Consider the following 17,577-nt stretch of genomic DNA (forward strand, 5'->3'; position numbering starts at 1 on the left):
GCTGAGGTGGGTATCTGGTCTGGCTGCAGTCATTGCTGAGGTGGGTATCTGGTCTGGCTGCAGTCATTGCTGAGGTGGGTATCTGGTCTGGCTGCAGTCATTGCTGAGGTGGGTATCTGGTCTGGCTTTAGTCATTGCTGAGGTGGGTATCTGGTCTGGCTGCAGTCATTGGTGGTGGGTATCTGGTCTGGCTTTAGTCATTGCTGAGGTGGGTATCTGGTCTGGCTTTAGTCATTGCTGAGGTGGGTATCTGGTCTGGCTGCAGTCATTGCTGAGGTGGGTAGTACCAACTGTCATATTGTCACTGTCGGTTGGAAACCTCGTCTGTTCAAAACCTTTCCTTTTTATTTTTGTATAGTGAAAATAGCTGATATACAAACTCACAAGCTTGTAGATCTGCTATGTTCACTCCTTTTGTGGGAATTAATTTACAACATACATTATCGAATTGGAATGGATGATATTACGGTTAAGCACAAATTAATGTTAGAATAGAAATCTAGAGTATGCAGCACTACCAAGATACCAACCTGAATGCAACACATTGTAAATTCCTGTTTTGTGACTTTGTGTTTGATAGAGAATCGGAGACGGTTTCGTTCGTGATCTTGACCAGCTGAAGGGTCTGTTGGCGTATGTTGATGATGAATCATTCATTCGCGACATTGCCAAAGTCAAGCAGGTGAAGTAACCAATGGATGGTATCATCTTGTCAGTAACAAAACAAAACACACACACACACCTCCATACACGGCACTGAGGTCCCTAACACACACACACCTCCATACACGGCACTGAGGTCCCTAACACACACACACACCTCCATACACGGCACTGAGTTTCCTAACACACACACACCTCCATACACGGCACTGAGGTCCCTAACACACACACACCTCCATACACGGCACTGAGGTCCCTAACACACACACACCTCCATACACGGCACTGAGGTCCCTAACACACACACAACTCCATACACGGCACTGAGTTTCCTAACACACACACACCTCCATACACGGCACTGAGGTTCCTAACACACACACACCTCCATACACGGCACTGAGGTTCCTAACACACACACACCTCCATACACGGCACTGAGGTTCGTAACACAGTAACACACACACACCTCCATACACGGCACTGAGGTTCGTAACACAGTAACACACACACACCTCCATACACTGCACTGAGGTTCGTAACACACACACACACACACACCTCCATACACGGCACTGAGGTTCGTAACACACACACACCTCCATACACAGCACTGAGGTTGGTAACACACACACACCTCCATACACGGCACTGAGGTTCGTAACACACACACACCTCCATACACGGCACTGAGGTTGGTAACACACACACACCTCCATACACGGCACTGAGGTTCCTAACACACACACACACACACACACCTCCATACACGGCACTGAGGTTCCTAACCTGCTCTAATCTTCTACTAATGTAGGAAAACAAACTGAAGTTTGCTGTCCACCTGGAGGACCACTACAAGGTGAAGATCAACCCCAACTCCATGTTCGACATCCAGGTGAAGAGAATCCATGAATACAAGAGACAGCTGCTCAACTGCCTGCATATCATCACCTATTTCAATCGTAAGTTGGGTTAAAATCATTTAAGTGTAACGAAGATTAAAATATTGCAGAGGTTAAGGTCAGTAACTCTGAAGAGTTATGGCGATCCATGGCGTAATGCAGAGGTTCTCAATCTGGGGGTCTCCAAATTATTTTGGGGGGTCCCCAGATTATAAAAAAAAACTTTCTTTTTTTGCAACTGAATTGCTGGAAAATGGAAATTAAGAGTTATTATAAACTCCTTCACTCAGTGAATCGCCCTATGGGGAGTGCCATCTCTGGCACGAACACACAGAATTAAACCATATACTTCACGAACAATTCATTGGTCGGGACTTCTGCCCGCCCTGGCATGATGATCACCCCTCCCCCCGAGGTGATAAGAGATCCCATCATGCCCTGCGGGTCATTCCGATTGTCTTCTGCTTGCTGAACGCACGTTAAGCCACGCTACCTGTGTTTGTTATTGTACCTGTTGAACTTGTATCTCACCAAGACGGGCCCTCGGCTTGTACTCAGAGATTTCACAGCGTCTGCAAACTCTCTGGTAGCCCTCTTCACGTCTCTTGCAAAAGATCACGTAAGTGTTTACCGGTTGCTGAAAAGCGTCAAGGTTTTTGTGCAAGTGTAAAGTTTGTTAGCCCGCTAAGCTAGCTTCTTCCCTCCGGTTATTAGCTCTAGCTAGCGGTCCTCTTCGTCTAGCTTTAGCTCGCTGGTGCCGCGCCGAGAGACGCCACTTAGCCTCGCTAACATACAACGTTAGCCTCCTCCCGCGCCGTAAGACCGGGTTGCTGCTAACTAGCACTCGCTTACACAACAAGCCTTAGACGCGGCCTTGCCTCGTTAGCTTGACGCCGAAAGACGCTAGCTAACTCGCCGCCGACGCTCCGCGCCGCTAAAACACACACCGCTGACGCGGCCTGCCTTGTTAACTCGACGCCGAAAGACGCTAGCTAACTCGCCGCTGACGCTACTCTCCACCTCCGGTCTTTTTACACGTTCCCGCGGTAAAAAAAACCGGAGCGCATTTTGACAGGCCGTCGCCGAAAGACGAGGCCTCATCACGGGGCTTATTAGTGTAAACAATAACCCCACAACACGACGACCCGCGGCTAGTAACTACTAGAACCTTGGTTACAGTACTTTCTCTAACTACTAGAACCTTGGTTACAGTACTTTCTCTGTTAATTCGAGTGCTCTGTGAAAACTCCACTCTAGATAACAAGAGCCTGTTGCTGGTTTGTTTTTGTTTTTCTGCTATCTTGAGTGTTCTGTGAGAACTCCACTCTAGTTAGCATGGCTACTAACAAGAACCCAGCACCCACTAGCGCCAAGGCTAGTAGCCTTGTAGCTACTCCACAGAGGGTCTGTCTCCACAGGTCATGCTCCAACCTTCTGGCTGTAGATGACCTCCACACAAGCTGTGCTTTCTGCCTGGGCCCCGAACATCTTCGCCAGGCCATCCTTGCTCCAGGCTTCTGTCCATGCTGTCTTCCCCTTTCCTTCCGGCGGAAGCAACGGCGTCTTCAGCGGGTTGAGGCCCGCATCGCCGACGGCGATGCCAACTTGGACGACCCGGGTTTTGATCTGAGAACACAATTCTCCGCTTTGACCCAGCGCCCCCCAGCCAGGGGCTCGTCCTAAGCCTTCATCCACCGCCACCAGACCGACCGCAGCCTGCACCTGGAGCCAGGGGGATGGGCACAACTACGCTCCACCTAAGAAGGTTCCTAAGCCCGCTGAAAAACGGGCTCCAGCCTCCTTCTTCAACCCCTTCGGTGCGGCGCCGCAGCCTGCCGCAAGACAGGCCCGGCCTGCCTATTCAGCTGCCCGCTACAACGAAGCCCCACCGGCAGCAGGCCAGCGACCCCCTCCGAGGCTCCGCCAGCCTGCTGCACCTTACACCGCAGCCAGGGCCAGCAGGACCGACTGCTACCCTGACTATGAGGCTTCCTTGGAACGGCAGCACGACGCTTGGGCCGATGACATGGACGACGCGGACCCGCTGGACTTCAATCTCCAGGGCTCCCCTTCGGACTACATGGTCCTCGATGAAGTCGTCTATGAGGAGGCCGTCTACGAGTGCGACGACGACTCCCCGGAGCTGGACTGCGAGGGCGACTGCCGTGTGGACAACCTGTCCGCCCGCCTTGCGTCCTCCCCCCTCCGTGTGACCTTCACGGATGGAGATCAGGCTGCCCCAGGAGGCAACCCGGATCAGGCCAGAGCAGCCAATGCTCCTCCCCTGCAGATGGATGAAACCTCCCTCCTCACCATCTACAAGCTGGCATGCATCAGGTGCGACCGCGCCTGGCCGGCAGAGCAACAGCTCACCGTGGACGAGGACGAGAAGTGGCAGGGTCTGGTGGACACCACCCCAGAACCTACTCCTCGTACCATCCTCCCCCTAGCTAAAGGCTTTAAATCCTTCCTTACAGCCCAGTGGGAAGATCCGCTGAAGCCCGTTCCGATGCCTCGGAGCCGTGAGGGCCTGTCCCTCGAGACGGAGGACATGGCCTCGGTGGCTTTGTCCGGGATGCCGGTCATAGACAAAACCCTGGCCGCTTTCCTGCTCAACCCGAACGCGCCCCGCATCACTCCGCTGACCAAGACCCCTGCTCTACCCCTCAAGATCGACAGGGAGGCCTCCCTGCTCGACGAGAAGGCGTTTGCCAACCTTGCTTGCGCTGGCAAGCACCTTAACGCAGGGTCGCTGCTGCAGGGGTCCATGACGGCACTGCTCCTACAGGTGGGAAATGCTCCCGACGCAGAGCAGATGGCGGAGATTCGCCGCCTACATAATGAATCTGTGCTCCTCAACCGTGCTGTCACACAGCAGGTGGGGAGGGCCATGACGTCCGCCATCTTACAGGAGCGCGAAAGATGGCTCAACGCTTCACCTGACCTACAAGACGAGGTGAGAGGCAAGCTCCGGAAGCTGGCCATCCTGCCGGGGGGCCTCTTCGAAGGCTACATGGAGGTGCTGGCTCTCCTGGCGGACAGCCAGAAGAAGGTTGACGCCTTCAGGGACATCCAGCAGCCGCCTACACGTCAGCCTCCGCCACGCCAACCTCCACGCCAGCCTCCACGCCAGCCTCAGCGTCCGCCCGGGAAACCGAGCGAGCGCCCCAGCTTCAAACCACGTCAGGTCAGGGACGCCCCACAGGACTCTTCCAAGCCCTCCTCAGGCCGCAACAAGACACGTCCCCACAAGTGCGAGGATCGCCGTCGTGACGACCCTCCAGCTGCTACCAACCGCGGGCGCGGGCGTGGCCGCGGCTCTGGGCAGCGCAAGTGACCGACGCCTGGCCTCGGGGAGACGCGGCCAGACGTCTCCTCAGCCCCCCTTATGCTCCGGGCTCCCGCCAGGATGTAGTGGTCTCGGACATCACACCCGGGCCGCCCCCGAAGCGGATGAGGCTCTACATGCCTCAAAATGTTGTTCGCACAAATGCACCTTGTTTTTACAATGCACAATGTTCTGTTTTTGCAATAAAGGCTTTGCCCAAAAAAGACAAACAAAAACAACATCAATATCGGGGGGGCATGAGCTCGTTGTGGAAGAAGACCCCCGGGTCTTCCAACGCAACGAGACAGGACCTGTTTCCGGTGCCGAGTGCGCCCGTCTCGACAGGCACACTCGTCACGAGCCGGACGGGGCATGCCCGTTTTGTCTCTCGTCCAGGGAGCTCCACCGCCACAGTGGAGGCCCCCATGGCCGCGGAGAACCCTCTAGCTCGATGCCGACCGCAGTGGGAACTGTGCGGAGCGTCCCCTTGGGTTCTACGCACCATAGCGAAGGGCTACAGGCTCCAGTTTGCTATGAGACCGCCCGCTTTCGCAGAAGTCCTCTTCTCCGAAGCTCGTGGGCCAGCAGCAGAAGTTCTCCGGACCGAGGTTCAGTCCCTGCTGGAGAAGAAGGCCATCAGAGAGGTACCATTGACTCAGAGTCGCAGCGGTTTTTACTCCCGCTACTTCCTGGTCAAGAAAAAGGGGGGGGGGCTACGTCCGATCCTGGACCTACGGGCTCTCAATCGGTACCTCAAGACCTTCAACTTCAAAATGCTGACGGCCAAGTCCCTCGTACGTTCCATACGTCCGAACGACTGGTTCACGTCGATAGACCTGAAAGACGCCTATTTTCACATCCCCATTTACCCACCTCACAGGAAATTCCTGAGGTTCGGTTTCAAGGGGAGAGTGTACGAGTACACTGTCCTTCCCTTTGGGATGTCCCTGAGCCCCAGGGTTTTTGTGAAATGCACCGAGGCGGCGATTGCCCCGCTGCGGCGTCTGGGTCTCCGCGTAGCGAGCTACATCGACGACTGGCTGCTGAGCGCAGACTCTGCACAGGAGGCAGCGCGGAACACCACTCAAGTGGTGCTCCTCATGACCTCCCTGGGGTTCACCATCAATCACGAGAAGAGTGTTCTGGTCCCCGCAAGGTCGATAGACTTCATAGGCATAGCACTGGATTCAGTCTCCTACACGGCTCGACTGAGCCAAGCGAGGATGGACGCTTTCCTACAGTGCGTGGCGCTGTTCAGGACGGGACAGAGAGTCCCCTTCCGAACCTGCCTAAGGATGGCCGGGCTCATGGCATCGGCCATCTCCCTAGTACGGCTGGGCAGGCTACACATGAGACCTTTCCAGAGATGGATAAGGTCCCTAGGTGTGCCCACCAGGTGCCTATCACGGCGAGTGAAAGTGTCTGCAGGCTGTGTACTCGCCCTGAAGTGGTGGTCGAACAGATACGTCCTGATGGAGGGCGTTCCCCTGGGACTGACCCTTACCAGGAAGATCGTCACCACGGATGCCAGCATGTCTGGGTGGGGGGCCACCCACGACGGCAGGACGGCCAGAGGTGTGTGGCACGGAGCCATGAGACGTGCACACATCAACTATCTGGAGCTCCTGGCGGTCTTCCTTGCCCTGCGGCACTTCAAACCGTTTATCCAGGGGTGCCACGTTCTGGTTCGAACCGACAACACCACGACAATGTGCTATATCAACAAGCAGGGAGGGCTCAAATCCCTACGCCTGCATACGTTGGCACACAGGCTCCTGACATGGTGCCACGAGCATCTGCTGTCAGTCACAGCCTGTCATGTCCCGGGACTCCTGAACGCAGGAGCCGACCTGCTGTCCAGAGGCCCACTCCGCTACCACGAATGGTCACTGCACACGGAAGTAGCAGCTCAGATATGGGCCAGGTACGGCGTGCCGGTGGCGGACCTGTTCGCGTCAGAAGAGAACACGAAGTGTCGGTACTTCTTCTCCCTGACAGGGTCCCCGACCCTGGGCATGGATGCGTTAGCTCACCCTTGGCCGAGGGGCCTACTTTACGCGTTCCCTCCCCTGCCCCTGATCCCCCCCGCCCTAGCCAGGGTAAGGACTCAGGGCCTATGCATGCTACTGGTGGCCCCCGCTTGGGGGTCTTGGAGGTCGGACATAGTCCCACTCTTGTACGACCAGCCCTGGCAGCTCCCGCTACGGAGGGACCTGCTCACTCAAGCGGGGCAGGAGATCTTCCATCCACGTCCACAGGACCTAGACCTCTGGGTCTGGCCCGTGAGGGGCTGAACCTGGACGCCGAAGGCCTGCCCCCGAACGTCATCACGACGATTCTAGGGGCGAGAGCCCTGTCGACTAGACAACGATACAACACGGCCTGGACCGTGTTCGAACGTTGGTGTGCGGCCAGACCTGTACGGGCTATCCCGTTTCAGGCTTCGGTGCGGCACATTCTGACCTTCTTGCAGGAATTCCTGGACAGAGGCCTAGGCCAATCCTCAGTGAAGGTCAACCTGGCGGCCATTTCGGCGTACCATGTGGGTGTAGACGGTAAGACTGTAGGTGAACACCTACTAGTCCGTCGTTTCATGGCGGGCGTTAGGCGGGCCTGTCCAGTTTCCAGGTCTCTGGTCCCGTCCTGGGACCTGACTCTGGTACTAGACGCCCTTTCAAAGGGCCCCTTCGAGCCACTAGGGACAGTGGACTTGAAGTTCCTCACGCTGAAGACTGCTCTGCTGGTCGCCTTGACGACTGCAAAGCGGGCCAGCGACATACATGCACTTTCGGTCAACCCGAGCTGCATGAGATTCAGCGGGAACGACTCTAGAGTCTCTATTAGGCAGAGCCTCGCGTTCTTGCCTAAGAATTTTCCCTCTGGCTGCGCCCCGGTCGATCTGGCGGCATTTCACCCGCCACCTTTCTCCTCGGTGGAGGATAGGAGGCTGAATTGCCTTTGCCCGGTCAGGGCGTTGAGACACTATGTGGACAGAACTGCTCCTTTCAGGAATGGGGATCAGCTGTTCGTGTCATGGGCTTCCCAAAGTAAAGGGAAACCGATAACGAAGGTGAGACTTTCACAGTGGATTGTGGAAGCCATTCGTTTGGCATACGCCGAGAGAGGAGTGGAGCCCCCAGAGGGCTTGAGGGCCCACTCTACTAGGGGTATGTCTGCATCCTGGGCGCTCGCTAAGGGTGTCCCCATTCAGGATGTCTGTACAGCGGCGAGCTGGTCGTCCCCTTCGACCTTCGCCACGTACTATAACTTGGATGTGGTGCCGTCTGCAATGGCTCATGCCGTTTTAGACGTCGCTTCCAGGTAAGAGGTGGGTTGGGTTGGCCGTCACAGGTGAAAACCTGTGACGTTGGTTGGGACTTGTTCAACTGGTAGGTAGCTATACGGGAGTTTATATTTCCCCATAGGGCGATTCACTGAGTGAAGGAGTTTATAATAACTATAGGTTACTTTAGTAACCCCAGTTATTAAAACGACTGAGCGAGGTGAATCGCCCGAAAGACTACCCTTCTGACTTAACTAAGCAGAAGCCAATCTGGTTGACATGGAATGACCCGCAGGGCATGATGGGATCTCTTATCACCTCGGGGGGAGGGGTGATCATCATGCCAGGGCGGGCAGAAGTCCCGACCAATGAATTGTTCGTGAAGTATATGGTTTAATTCTGTGTGTTCGTGCCAGAGATGGCACTCCCCATAGGGCGATTCACCTCGCTCAGTCGTTTTAATAACTGGGGTTACTAAAGTAACCTATAGTTTACACAAGTACACACATGGTACATGCATAAACTTTCCTTAATGATGATATCTGGTTTCAGTATTCATTTATGATGTATTTTCTCTATTATTAAGGTTATTGTAATAATAAATAATACATCTTTATTTATATAAATCTTTGTAGCAAGCATTTCTGGGGGTCCCCAGCCAAAAACGCTGAGAACCCCTGGCGTAATGCATACTAAACCGGGGGGTCCTTGAAATTGATATTTCACCTCGGTTTGACTTGACCGTCATCATCATAGAGACATCTACAGTATAACACATCATTATAAATAGGTATTTCCATGCCATGAAGACGAACAGAAACAGTCACAGGGGGAACCATTTGGAAACACTATCTCCTGTCTCACTCTCTCAGGTATCAAGAAGGAGCCAAATAAGCAATGGACTCCCAGAACCGTTATGATCGGAGGCAAGGTACGTTGATTCTCAACTATCTACATAACACTAGTTGCACTAGTACAGTAGGTGCACCGTAGCTGTAGTTCTATGATCTCTGGCTTTGCCCACTATGGTTAACCACTCAGCTTCATAATGGTGAGTGTGGTTAACCCATAGAGCCCATTAGAGAGTGAAGCTCATGCGAAATATGAAGCTGCCATAACATCCCATCCTCCCACAACCCCACCCCCTCAATTCATCCTTAATGCATCCGACTGTCCTGTGCCTGTCTGCCTCCAGGCTGCCCCTGGGTACCACACTGCCAAGATGATCATCCGTCTCATCACAGCCATCGGCGAGGTGGTCAACAACGACGCGGTGATTGGAGACCGTCTCAAAGTCATCTTCCTGGAGAACTACAGAGTCACATTGGCTGAGAAAGGTATGCAGCATCTCCCTTTCTAATGATTACTCCCGCTCCACCCACCTCCTTCACCGTATCTACAATTACATTTGGCCCACTCAGTCGACACCGCAAGACGCTTCTTATAGAGATTGTAATTTAAAACGGAGTGTCTATTCACGTGCTCATCATCACATGCATATCGCCCCAACACATAAAGAACATTTAATGATACAGTCTCACACGCTACAATCATAATTACTGCAGTCGTGAGTCATTCTACTGGCCCTCCCTTGTTTATCTGCTACCCCGGAGGCTCATACTGTAGCTTTCAAAACTAATGACCTCAATGTGACAATTTGTTGTGCAGGCCAGACATGCACAAACGCACACATGCACACGCACATGCACAGACACACACACAGCTATACCCAGTGGTGCACAAGTACATGTGTTGGATAATTGTCTCCACCAGGCCGAAGGCATGGGAGGAGAGAGTATGTTTTGCAGCTTGTCCGTCTGTGTGTGTGTGTGTCTGTCTGTCTGTCTGTCTGTCTGTCTGTCTGTCTGTCTGTCTGTCTGTCTGTCTGTCTGTCTGTCTGTCTGTCTGTCTGTCTGTCTGTGTGTGTGTGTGTGTGTGTGTGTGTGTGTGTGTGTGTGTGTGTGTGTCTCCGTGTACAGCTAATCTCCAGCACCGTTGCCCGTTTAGAACACAATGTTGCAAATCATGAAAGCAGTATCTGATTACGGTGAAACTGTGCACGTACATAATAATATATAATATATATATATATAATAATAATAATACACGATACAAGGAAGAAATGCCAGTTGACATTTTTCAAAAATCAGCCTCATGGTGGCGCTATAAGAGTCACCGATCTGCGTAAAAGTTTGTATGCACAGTCCCGAAATTGGTACACATGATCTTTATAGTCATGTGATCAAGACGGATCTGTGTGATTTCTTTTAGATTATATCATGGTTGGCTAAGATTGACAATGACATCTAAAGTTTGCATGTGTGTCCCGTTTTGAACAAAATGCCTCAAATCATGAGCAGTGTCCAATTCCTGTGAAACTTTGCATGCACATTTCCACGTTGAGGAAATGCCACCCAGGAGGCATATTTTTGCAAAAAAAAACACATATACATTATATTACTCCTACTGTCCTACACATTTTGTCCAAACATCACAAATGTTCGTGACCTAGTGGAGACCTGTGCTCTGAGGAGCACTTTTTCTGGTTCATAATGTACTTTTACACCTTCCTAAAAATGCAGTGGAGTCAGAAGTAGCGAACAATATTCGATTTTGAAATGTAGTGGAGAAGTAAACAAAAAATACAAATGTTTTTGGATATCTGTACCCTTTCAGCGCTATCATTTATTGAAAAATTAGGATCTAATTCACGGCAGCATTTTTTAAATTTGAGCTCTTATTTTGAAAAGCCGCCATTTCCGCTCCACTAGCAGTAGTCCTAAGTTAGGAATTTACACAGAGCTGGGCCGGCCTTGTTTACATTGTGAATCCAGACCGGAGCTCTGCAGAGCTCCAGATCGTCAGCTCTGTGAAAACGCTGTTTTGACCAAAATGCCATCTGGGACAAGGAATAGGAGATACAGGCGATTGAAAGAAATGGATAGAATGGATTATTATGGCGACGACGATCTAAGATGGGTGATCCAGTGCTGTGCTAACAACACAGCTAGCTAACCGGCTAACGTAAGTAGCATTTTGGCTCGAGCAATCGAACGCACTATAAAGGCGCAATTGCCGAATGGCGTTAAGTTTTAGTATCAAAATTAGGCTTCAATTGACAAAGGTCTTCGGCAATGGCGCTGAAAGTATTAAGTACAGTACTCAAGTAAATGTACTTTGTTACTGTCCGCGTGTCCACCACTGGCTGTACCAGTTGAGCATATGCCTTTCATGCGGACTGTGTGATCAAACCCTGCCTGGGGTCGACGTCAGCAACGGGTTCCTAACGCCAAATCAAATGGGTTCAGATCTGAACCAAATCTCCTGAGGAGGCATGTCTGAAGCCTGTCCTGGACGGGGTATCCGGACGTAAAAACAAATCCATGCTAACGTCTTCCTCTCTGCAGCCGTCCCCGCGGCTGATCTGTCTGAACAGATCTCCACGGCGGGCACGGAGGCGTCCGGCACCGGCAACATGAAGTTCATGCTGAACGGCGCCTTGACCATCGGCACCATGGACGGCGCCAACGTGGAGATGGCCGAGGAAGCCGGCATGGACAACATCTTCATCTTTGGCATGAGGGTGGAGGACGTTGACGCGATGGACAGGAGTGGCGGGTAAGGAATGAAAATAAAGGCGAAAGCCGCAAAATAAAAATTAACATTTAAGCCAAAACAATATATGAGTCTGGCTCAACAAAACGTTCTGCAGTTCTTATCTGTATATCAACATGCTATAGCATACCGATCTGCACATTGTATGTCCCAACTGTACAACCCCCTGGCAAAATGAAAACCGTTTATGCGATCTACAAGATCATAATGGGGACAGAGTGGCATTCCGATGCACTGCCATTCTGACTACATGGTGGCATTCCGACACACTGCCATTGTGACTACATGGAGGCATTCCGACACACTGCCATTCTGACTACATGGAGGCATTCCGACACACTGCCATTCTGACTACATGGAGGCATTCTGACTCACTGCCATTCTGACTACATGGTGGCATTCCGACACACTACCATTCTGACTACATGGTGGCATTCTGACTCACTGCCATTCTGACTACACGGTGGCATTCCGACACACTACCATTCTGACTACATGGTGGCATTCCGACACACTAACATTCTGACTACATGGAGGCATTCTGACTCACTACCATTCTGACTACATGGTGGCATTCCGACGCACTAACATTCTGACTACATCTGACTACACGGAGGCATTCCGACTACATGGCTACTCTGCGTGCGGTTAGGGACAGTGCATCACAATGCATCACATTGTGTCATGTTGTGAGCCTGTAGATCTTTTTTTTCAATCCCATGTAAGTTCTTACATGCCCATAATGACATGCCTAAATAGGGACACCGGATTGAAAGTGGTCAGTATACATTTAAAATGGAGCTTACATTTAGATTTGCAAACACACTTTGCATGTGTTTGTAAATAAAGGGCGCAGAGCCATTGAGCCGAAATTCTGCAGCCTGCTTTTGTTTGGATTCCTGAACTCTTAAATGTTTCATGCCCTTCATATTGTAAATTGCATGATCGGGAGCTAAGCCTCTTGTGATGATCTGTAGCAGCCACTCTAAGTGCACTTTGAAGAAGGAAAATGAGAGACCTTTTATCCACAAGCCTCTTTGAATAAATTAGATTACCTATAATGGATGTCTGAAGGATATAATATCCCACGCCACACACCACGGGTCAAATTCACATCATTTGAATAACTACAGAACATTCCTAGATAAAGACCACGTACCATGAATAATATTCTATGGAAATTATTGTATTCAGGAACCCAATAAGAGTGGGTGGCTTCCACTCTTCATCTCAGGACCCAACGTATAGAACCTTTCTTCATCTGATCAAGTACAGGATTTATTAAGACGCTTACCTACAAGACCATATACATACTGTACCACTACTGGTTTAGGATTCAAATACTGCCGGTACCTTCTTATTATCTCTCTCCTACTATATGCTTTGCGTGTCTAGGAATTCCAACAATCTGTCTGAAGAAAGAAAATAAATTTGAATCGTTTTGTTTATTTGTCATAATGTTAAAAATATTAAAAAAAGAAGTGATGCAAGTGGGGTTTTCCCCTTTTTTATTATTCTTCCCTTTCTTTTTTTATAAAGAAAGCTTTGATTTTACAGACCTGGATCTTTCCAGTACATGATTTTTTTTTGGGGGGGGGGGGTCTTCAGATCACAGTAAAGTGACACTGGCTGCGGGTACATGAGGGCTTTTTCAGTCAGAATGAAAACTTCAGAATTAATTAATTCAGAAGTAATGTTTTTTGCTGCGTGTTTACATGGGAAATGGTCATTCCGAATGAGTGTTTACATGGACGATACTTTTAAATCCTATTATTTCATTCCACATCAGGTTTGGGGCTGGGAAGGCTTCCGATTGGATAGGGGGTGGGGCGGATATGTTTAGGTCCAGTGGTGGAAAGTAAATAAGTACATTTACTTTAGTACTCTACTAAAGTACAATTTTGAGGTATTTCTAGTTTACTTGAGTATTTCCAATACTTTTACTTCTACTCCACAACATTAGGTAAAAAAAAACTTACTCCACATTTCAGTACACTTTTATGCCATATTAATTTATATTTGATGTATCCTGTAGCCTATGAGAGGTTGCTCTCAGAGATGTGAAATTAAACATGTCTAATTACTTATAATTATTCGCAAAACAAGAGCATAATATAGCCATACCAATTACATGGAAACAAGCATGCACAGAAAGACCAGAATGAACTTAAATCCGAATGAGTGTTTACATGAGTCCAAAATTGTTTCAATAGGATTTAAAAATGGAATAAACCGGTCAGTTACATCAGATTTAAGTTTAAATCAGATTGGCCATTTTCATTCCGATTTAGGTTTTTGTAGGTGTTTACAAGTTTTAATTTTGACTTTTATTCTGAATGAAAAGGGGATTTAACTGTCCATGTAAACGTAGCCAATGTAAGGACTTTTAAGACCTTTATAATTCCATAATAAAAAAATAAAGAAAAAAGATCATTAAAAGTAACAAACAAACTTATACAAAAACTGGTCAAACATTGGCCAAATTGTCAAATAATAGAAAGAGGCAAACATTTTGAAAATAGACAATCAAACTAGTGGTACTGAGTCAAACTACATATACTTTTGGGGGTCCCCAGTTAAAATATAATTCAAATATGATTATTTTGGGGAGTCGCGGCCTGAAAAGGGTTAGAACCACTGAGTTAGAAACCATGCTAGCGCTTGTAGAGGGTGTGTATATATATATATACTGTATATCTTTTCTTTATCTTTATTATTATAAAAAAGAATTCCATTGTTGTCTATTTTGTCTTGCATAGATACTGTGCTCAGTCCTACTACGACCGCATCCCTGAGCTGAAACAGGCTATGGATCAGATATCTGGTGGGTTCTTCAGCCCAAAGGAGCCTGAATTGTTTAAAGAAATTGTGGACTTGCTGATGCACCATGACAGGTATGCGCAAACCAAACATTAAAGTCTAGCTTTATTCAACAAAATTGTCAGTAATGTACTTCAGTATTGTTCTAGTATGTCTGACTGAATAAATAAAAGTGCGCCAAGAAAATAATGGTCTTATTGTCTTGGTCAGTGTAGTGTGATAACTTCAACTGTTCAACAGTTAAGCATTGAACATCACAATGTAACAATATTAAATATGTTACTTTCAGATTCAAGGTGTTTGCTGATTATGAAGACTACATGAAATGCCAGGAGAAAGTCAATGAGCTGTACAAGGTAAGTACCAAGTACTTACTCAAGAGATTAAAGCCTAAATTATCCAATACTTCTTTGCACAATGCACAATACTTCTTTGCTCAGATCATAATATTAATTATCATCATGATCAGAATAATGTAGACTGGATGATAGGCTGCTGATATATCTTTTATAATTCAATTCAGTTTGATTTAATACTGCATCCGCTTGTTAATGAAGGTTGCTAGGAAATTGTCTCTATGTGCTCAGGACAAGTATCCTGGCTTCAGCCACTGAATCGCTAGCCACGCCCATTAAAAAAATGTTCTGGCGATTCAGGAATAATGAAGTGAAACTAAATGAAAATTCGGGCCGAGTGTCGGGCTAAAGGACAAGCCCAGGAAAGGAGATTTGTTACACATTATGTAAATTAATGAATGAATAAATTACTGGGCTAATGAATTAAATGTTTTATCTCTCATCACTTTGTGATCTATGCCATATGAGATTAGTTTCATTTCATAAATCACATAATTCGATACTGTACATTGCTCTAATTAATATATACAAGTAAGACGCGCGAACGCGGGAAGCGAACGCAGCTCGTAAATTGCAATAACAATTAGAATAAATTATGTAGTTTTTTAAGGTTTTTTTTAAGTTATCTTTTTTTTATTATTATTTTTTTAAGTTAAGTTTTTTTTTAAGTTATTTTTTTAGTGTGTATGTGTGCGTGCGTATGTGTGTTTTTTTTTAAAAGTTTTATTTAAGGTTTTTTTTAAGTTCTTTTTTTAGTGTGTATGTGTGCGTGCGTATGTGTTTTTTTTTAAAGTTTTTTTTTAAGTTAAGTTTTTTTTAAGTTAAGTTTGTGTGTGTGTGTGTGTGTGTGTGTGTGTGTGTGTGTGTGTGTGTGTGTGTGTGTGTGTGTGTGTGTGTGTTTTGTGTGTGATACAGCTGCGCCATCTGGTGGCGGGTGGGTGGTGTTACAGCGTGACACACACACAGACACACAGGCACACAGACATGTTCTGCTAGGTCTCATAGGTCTCATAGTTAGTACGCAATCACTGCGTTCGCAATAATGCATGTCTGCCACTGTAGATATCCGCTGCAGAATGACATTAAAATGGAGCATTTAATCCTTGTGCCATATTAAGTTGCATACATACAGTATACGAGCGATTCCCAACTTGTGGGCCGGGGCTGGGTTGAAGTTGAAGGCACAACTTTGAGCCTTCAACTATCATCTTCAACAAACAAAACAAATACCTTGGAAAATCAACTGATGAGGAATGAATAGATGATTCAATCAAGCAATATTCTTCTCCCATCAGGACCCCAAGGAATGGACCAAGAAGGCGATTTACAACATCGCCGGCAGCGGCAAGTTCTCCAGTGACCGCACGATTTCCCAGTATGCTCATGAGATCTGGGGAATGGAGCCAACCATGGAGTCGCTTCCTGCCCCTGATGAGAAACCTCTTTAAGCCACATACCAAACACCGAACCCAAACCAGTCACTCCCACACCACGGACACTGTTAGAATATGCAGATAAAGCTATTATAGACATCTGACTTGTTCTTTGGCTCCATTCCACAAGAATGTATTGTATTCAGCTTCGCCTGATTCCATTCACTTGCATTCTCAAATTTAGGATAATGCCATTGTTCACAAGTCAACAAGTGGTGTATGTTTGCTAGCCAGTTTTACATCTCTCAACTTCAGATACAGTAAAATAGGCCTACATCTTCTTTTTTACTTGACCTGTATCAATGTTTTTTGGGGGGGGACGGGACGACAGCAAAGCGGTTATTTTGTATCTACAGTCATGGTCTACTGTGTGGTGATGAGTAGATGCACATGTTAATAATGTTGTGGGGTTAACCTAGGACATGAAACTGCAGCATAACAGGATATGATTACTCCATGGTTAATGCTGTGTAATGTTGGTCTGCCAATGCCATATTTGTTGCCGCCAGACTAACATATACTTTTTAGGCCTAGAAGGGGAGGACACTCTTCTATGACATTCTACTTTTGTCACATTAACATTCTGCTTTAGAATATTTCTGTGCAGTCATAATAAACCAATAAATTCTATACAAAACAAATGTACTTGTCACATTATTTCCATCATCATATTTGTGTAGTGTGTACCATGAACTTGCATGCATTTTAGCACCTTTATGTGCAGCTGGGTTTGGCCTGACTGACAGCATATATAGCTAGCTACAACTCCAAGTACAACCAACGACGATGTATTTTTCGTGCCTGACAGATATGAGCCATAGGCACCGAAGTCTGACGTCATTTACACATCATACTGTACCTATACACAGCATTGATCAACTGACGGTGAAAAATCGCTAATGTTACTGCCGCCAAATTACGTTACATTTTCATCAGAAACAGACTGTATCAAATATGAGGGACTGACTATTATAAACTATACAGAGCCACCTTCTCGACAATATCGCCGGGGCAGTTTGTTTATTTTTGGACCACAATTCTTATATGAGACGATTCTAAGATGAACCAATGTTATTCTCCATAGAGAAATTACTTCCACGAACCAGGGGATGAACGAGTGACGTCAGGACTTCGGTACGGACATTGGTATCAACTATCATGCGATGCATCTACATTT

General features: G+C 47.9%; 1 protein-coding gene across 1 annotated transcript in view; it reads left to right on the forward strand.

Moving 5' to 3' along the window:
- Window positions 1-17,041, forward strand: part of pygma (phosphorylase, glycogen, muscle A) — a 31,648-nt gene extending 14,607 nt beyond the window's left edge. The window contains exons 13-20 of the mRNA XM_079508490.1: window positions 581-682; window positions 1,478-1,625; window positions 9,049-9,107; window positions 9,372-9,513; window positions 11,584-11,794; window positions 14,551-14,685; window positions 14,901-14,967; window positions 16,263-17,041. Coding sequence (XP_079364616.1) covers window positions 581-682; window positions 1,478-1,625; window positions 9,049-9,107; window positions 9,372-9,513; window positions 11,584-11,794; window positions 14,551-14,685; window positions 14,901-14,967; window positions 16,263-16,415 — 1,017 coding nt within the window. The 3' untranslated portion in view covers window positions 16,416-17,041. The remainder of the gene's footprint in view (window positions 1-580; window positions 683-1,477; window positions 1,626-9,048; window positions 9,108-9,371; window positions 9,514-11,583; window positions 11,795-14,550; window positions 14,686-14,900; window positions 14,968-16,262) is intronic.
- The last annotated feature ends 536 nt before the right edge of the window (window positions 17,042-17,577 follow it).

This window comes from Electrona antarctica (assembly GCF_951216825.1).
Source record: "Electrona antarctica genome assembly, chromosome: 8".
In the NCBI taxonomy this organism is placed as follows: domain Eukaryota; kingdom Metazoa; phylum Chordata; class Actinopteri; order Myctophiformes; family Myctophidae; genus Electrona; species Electrona antarctica.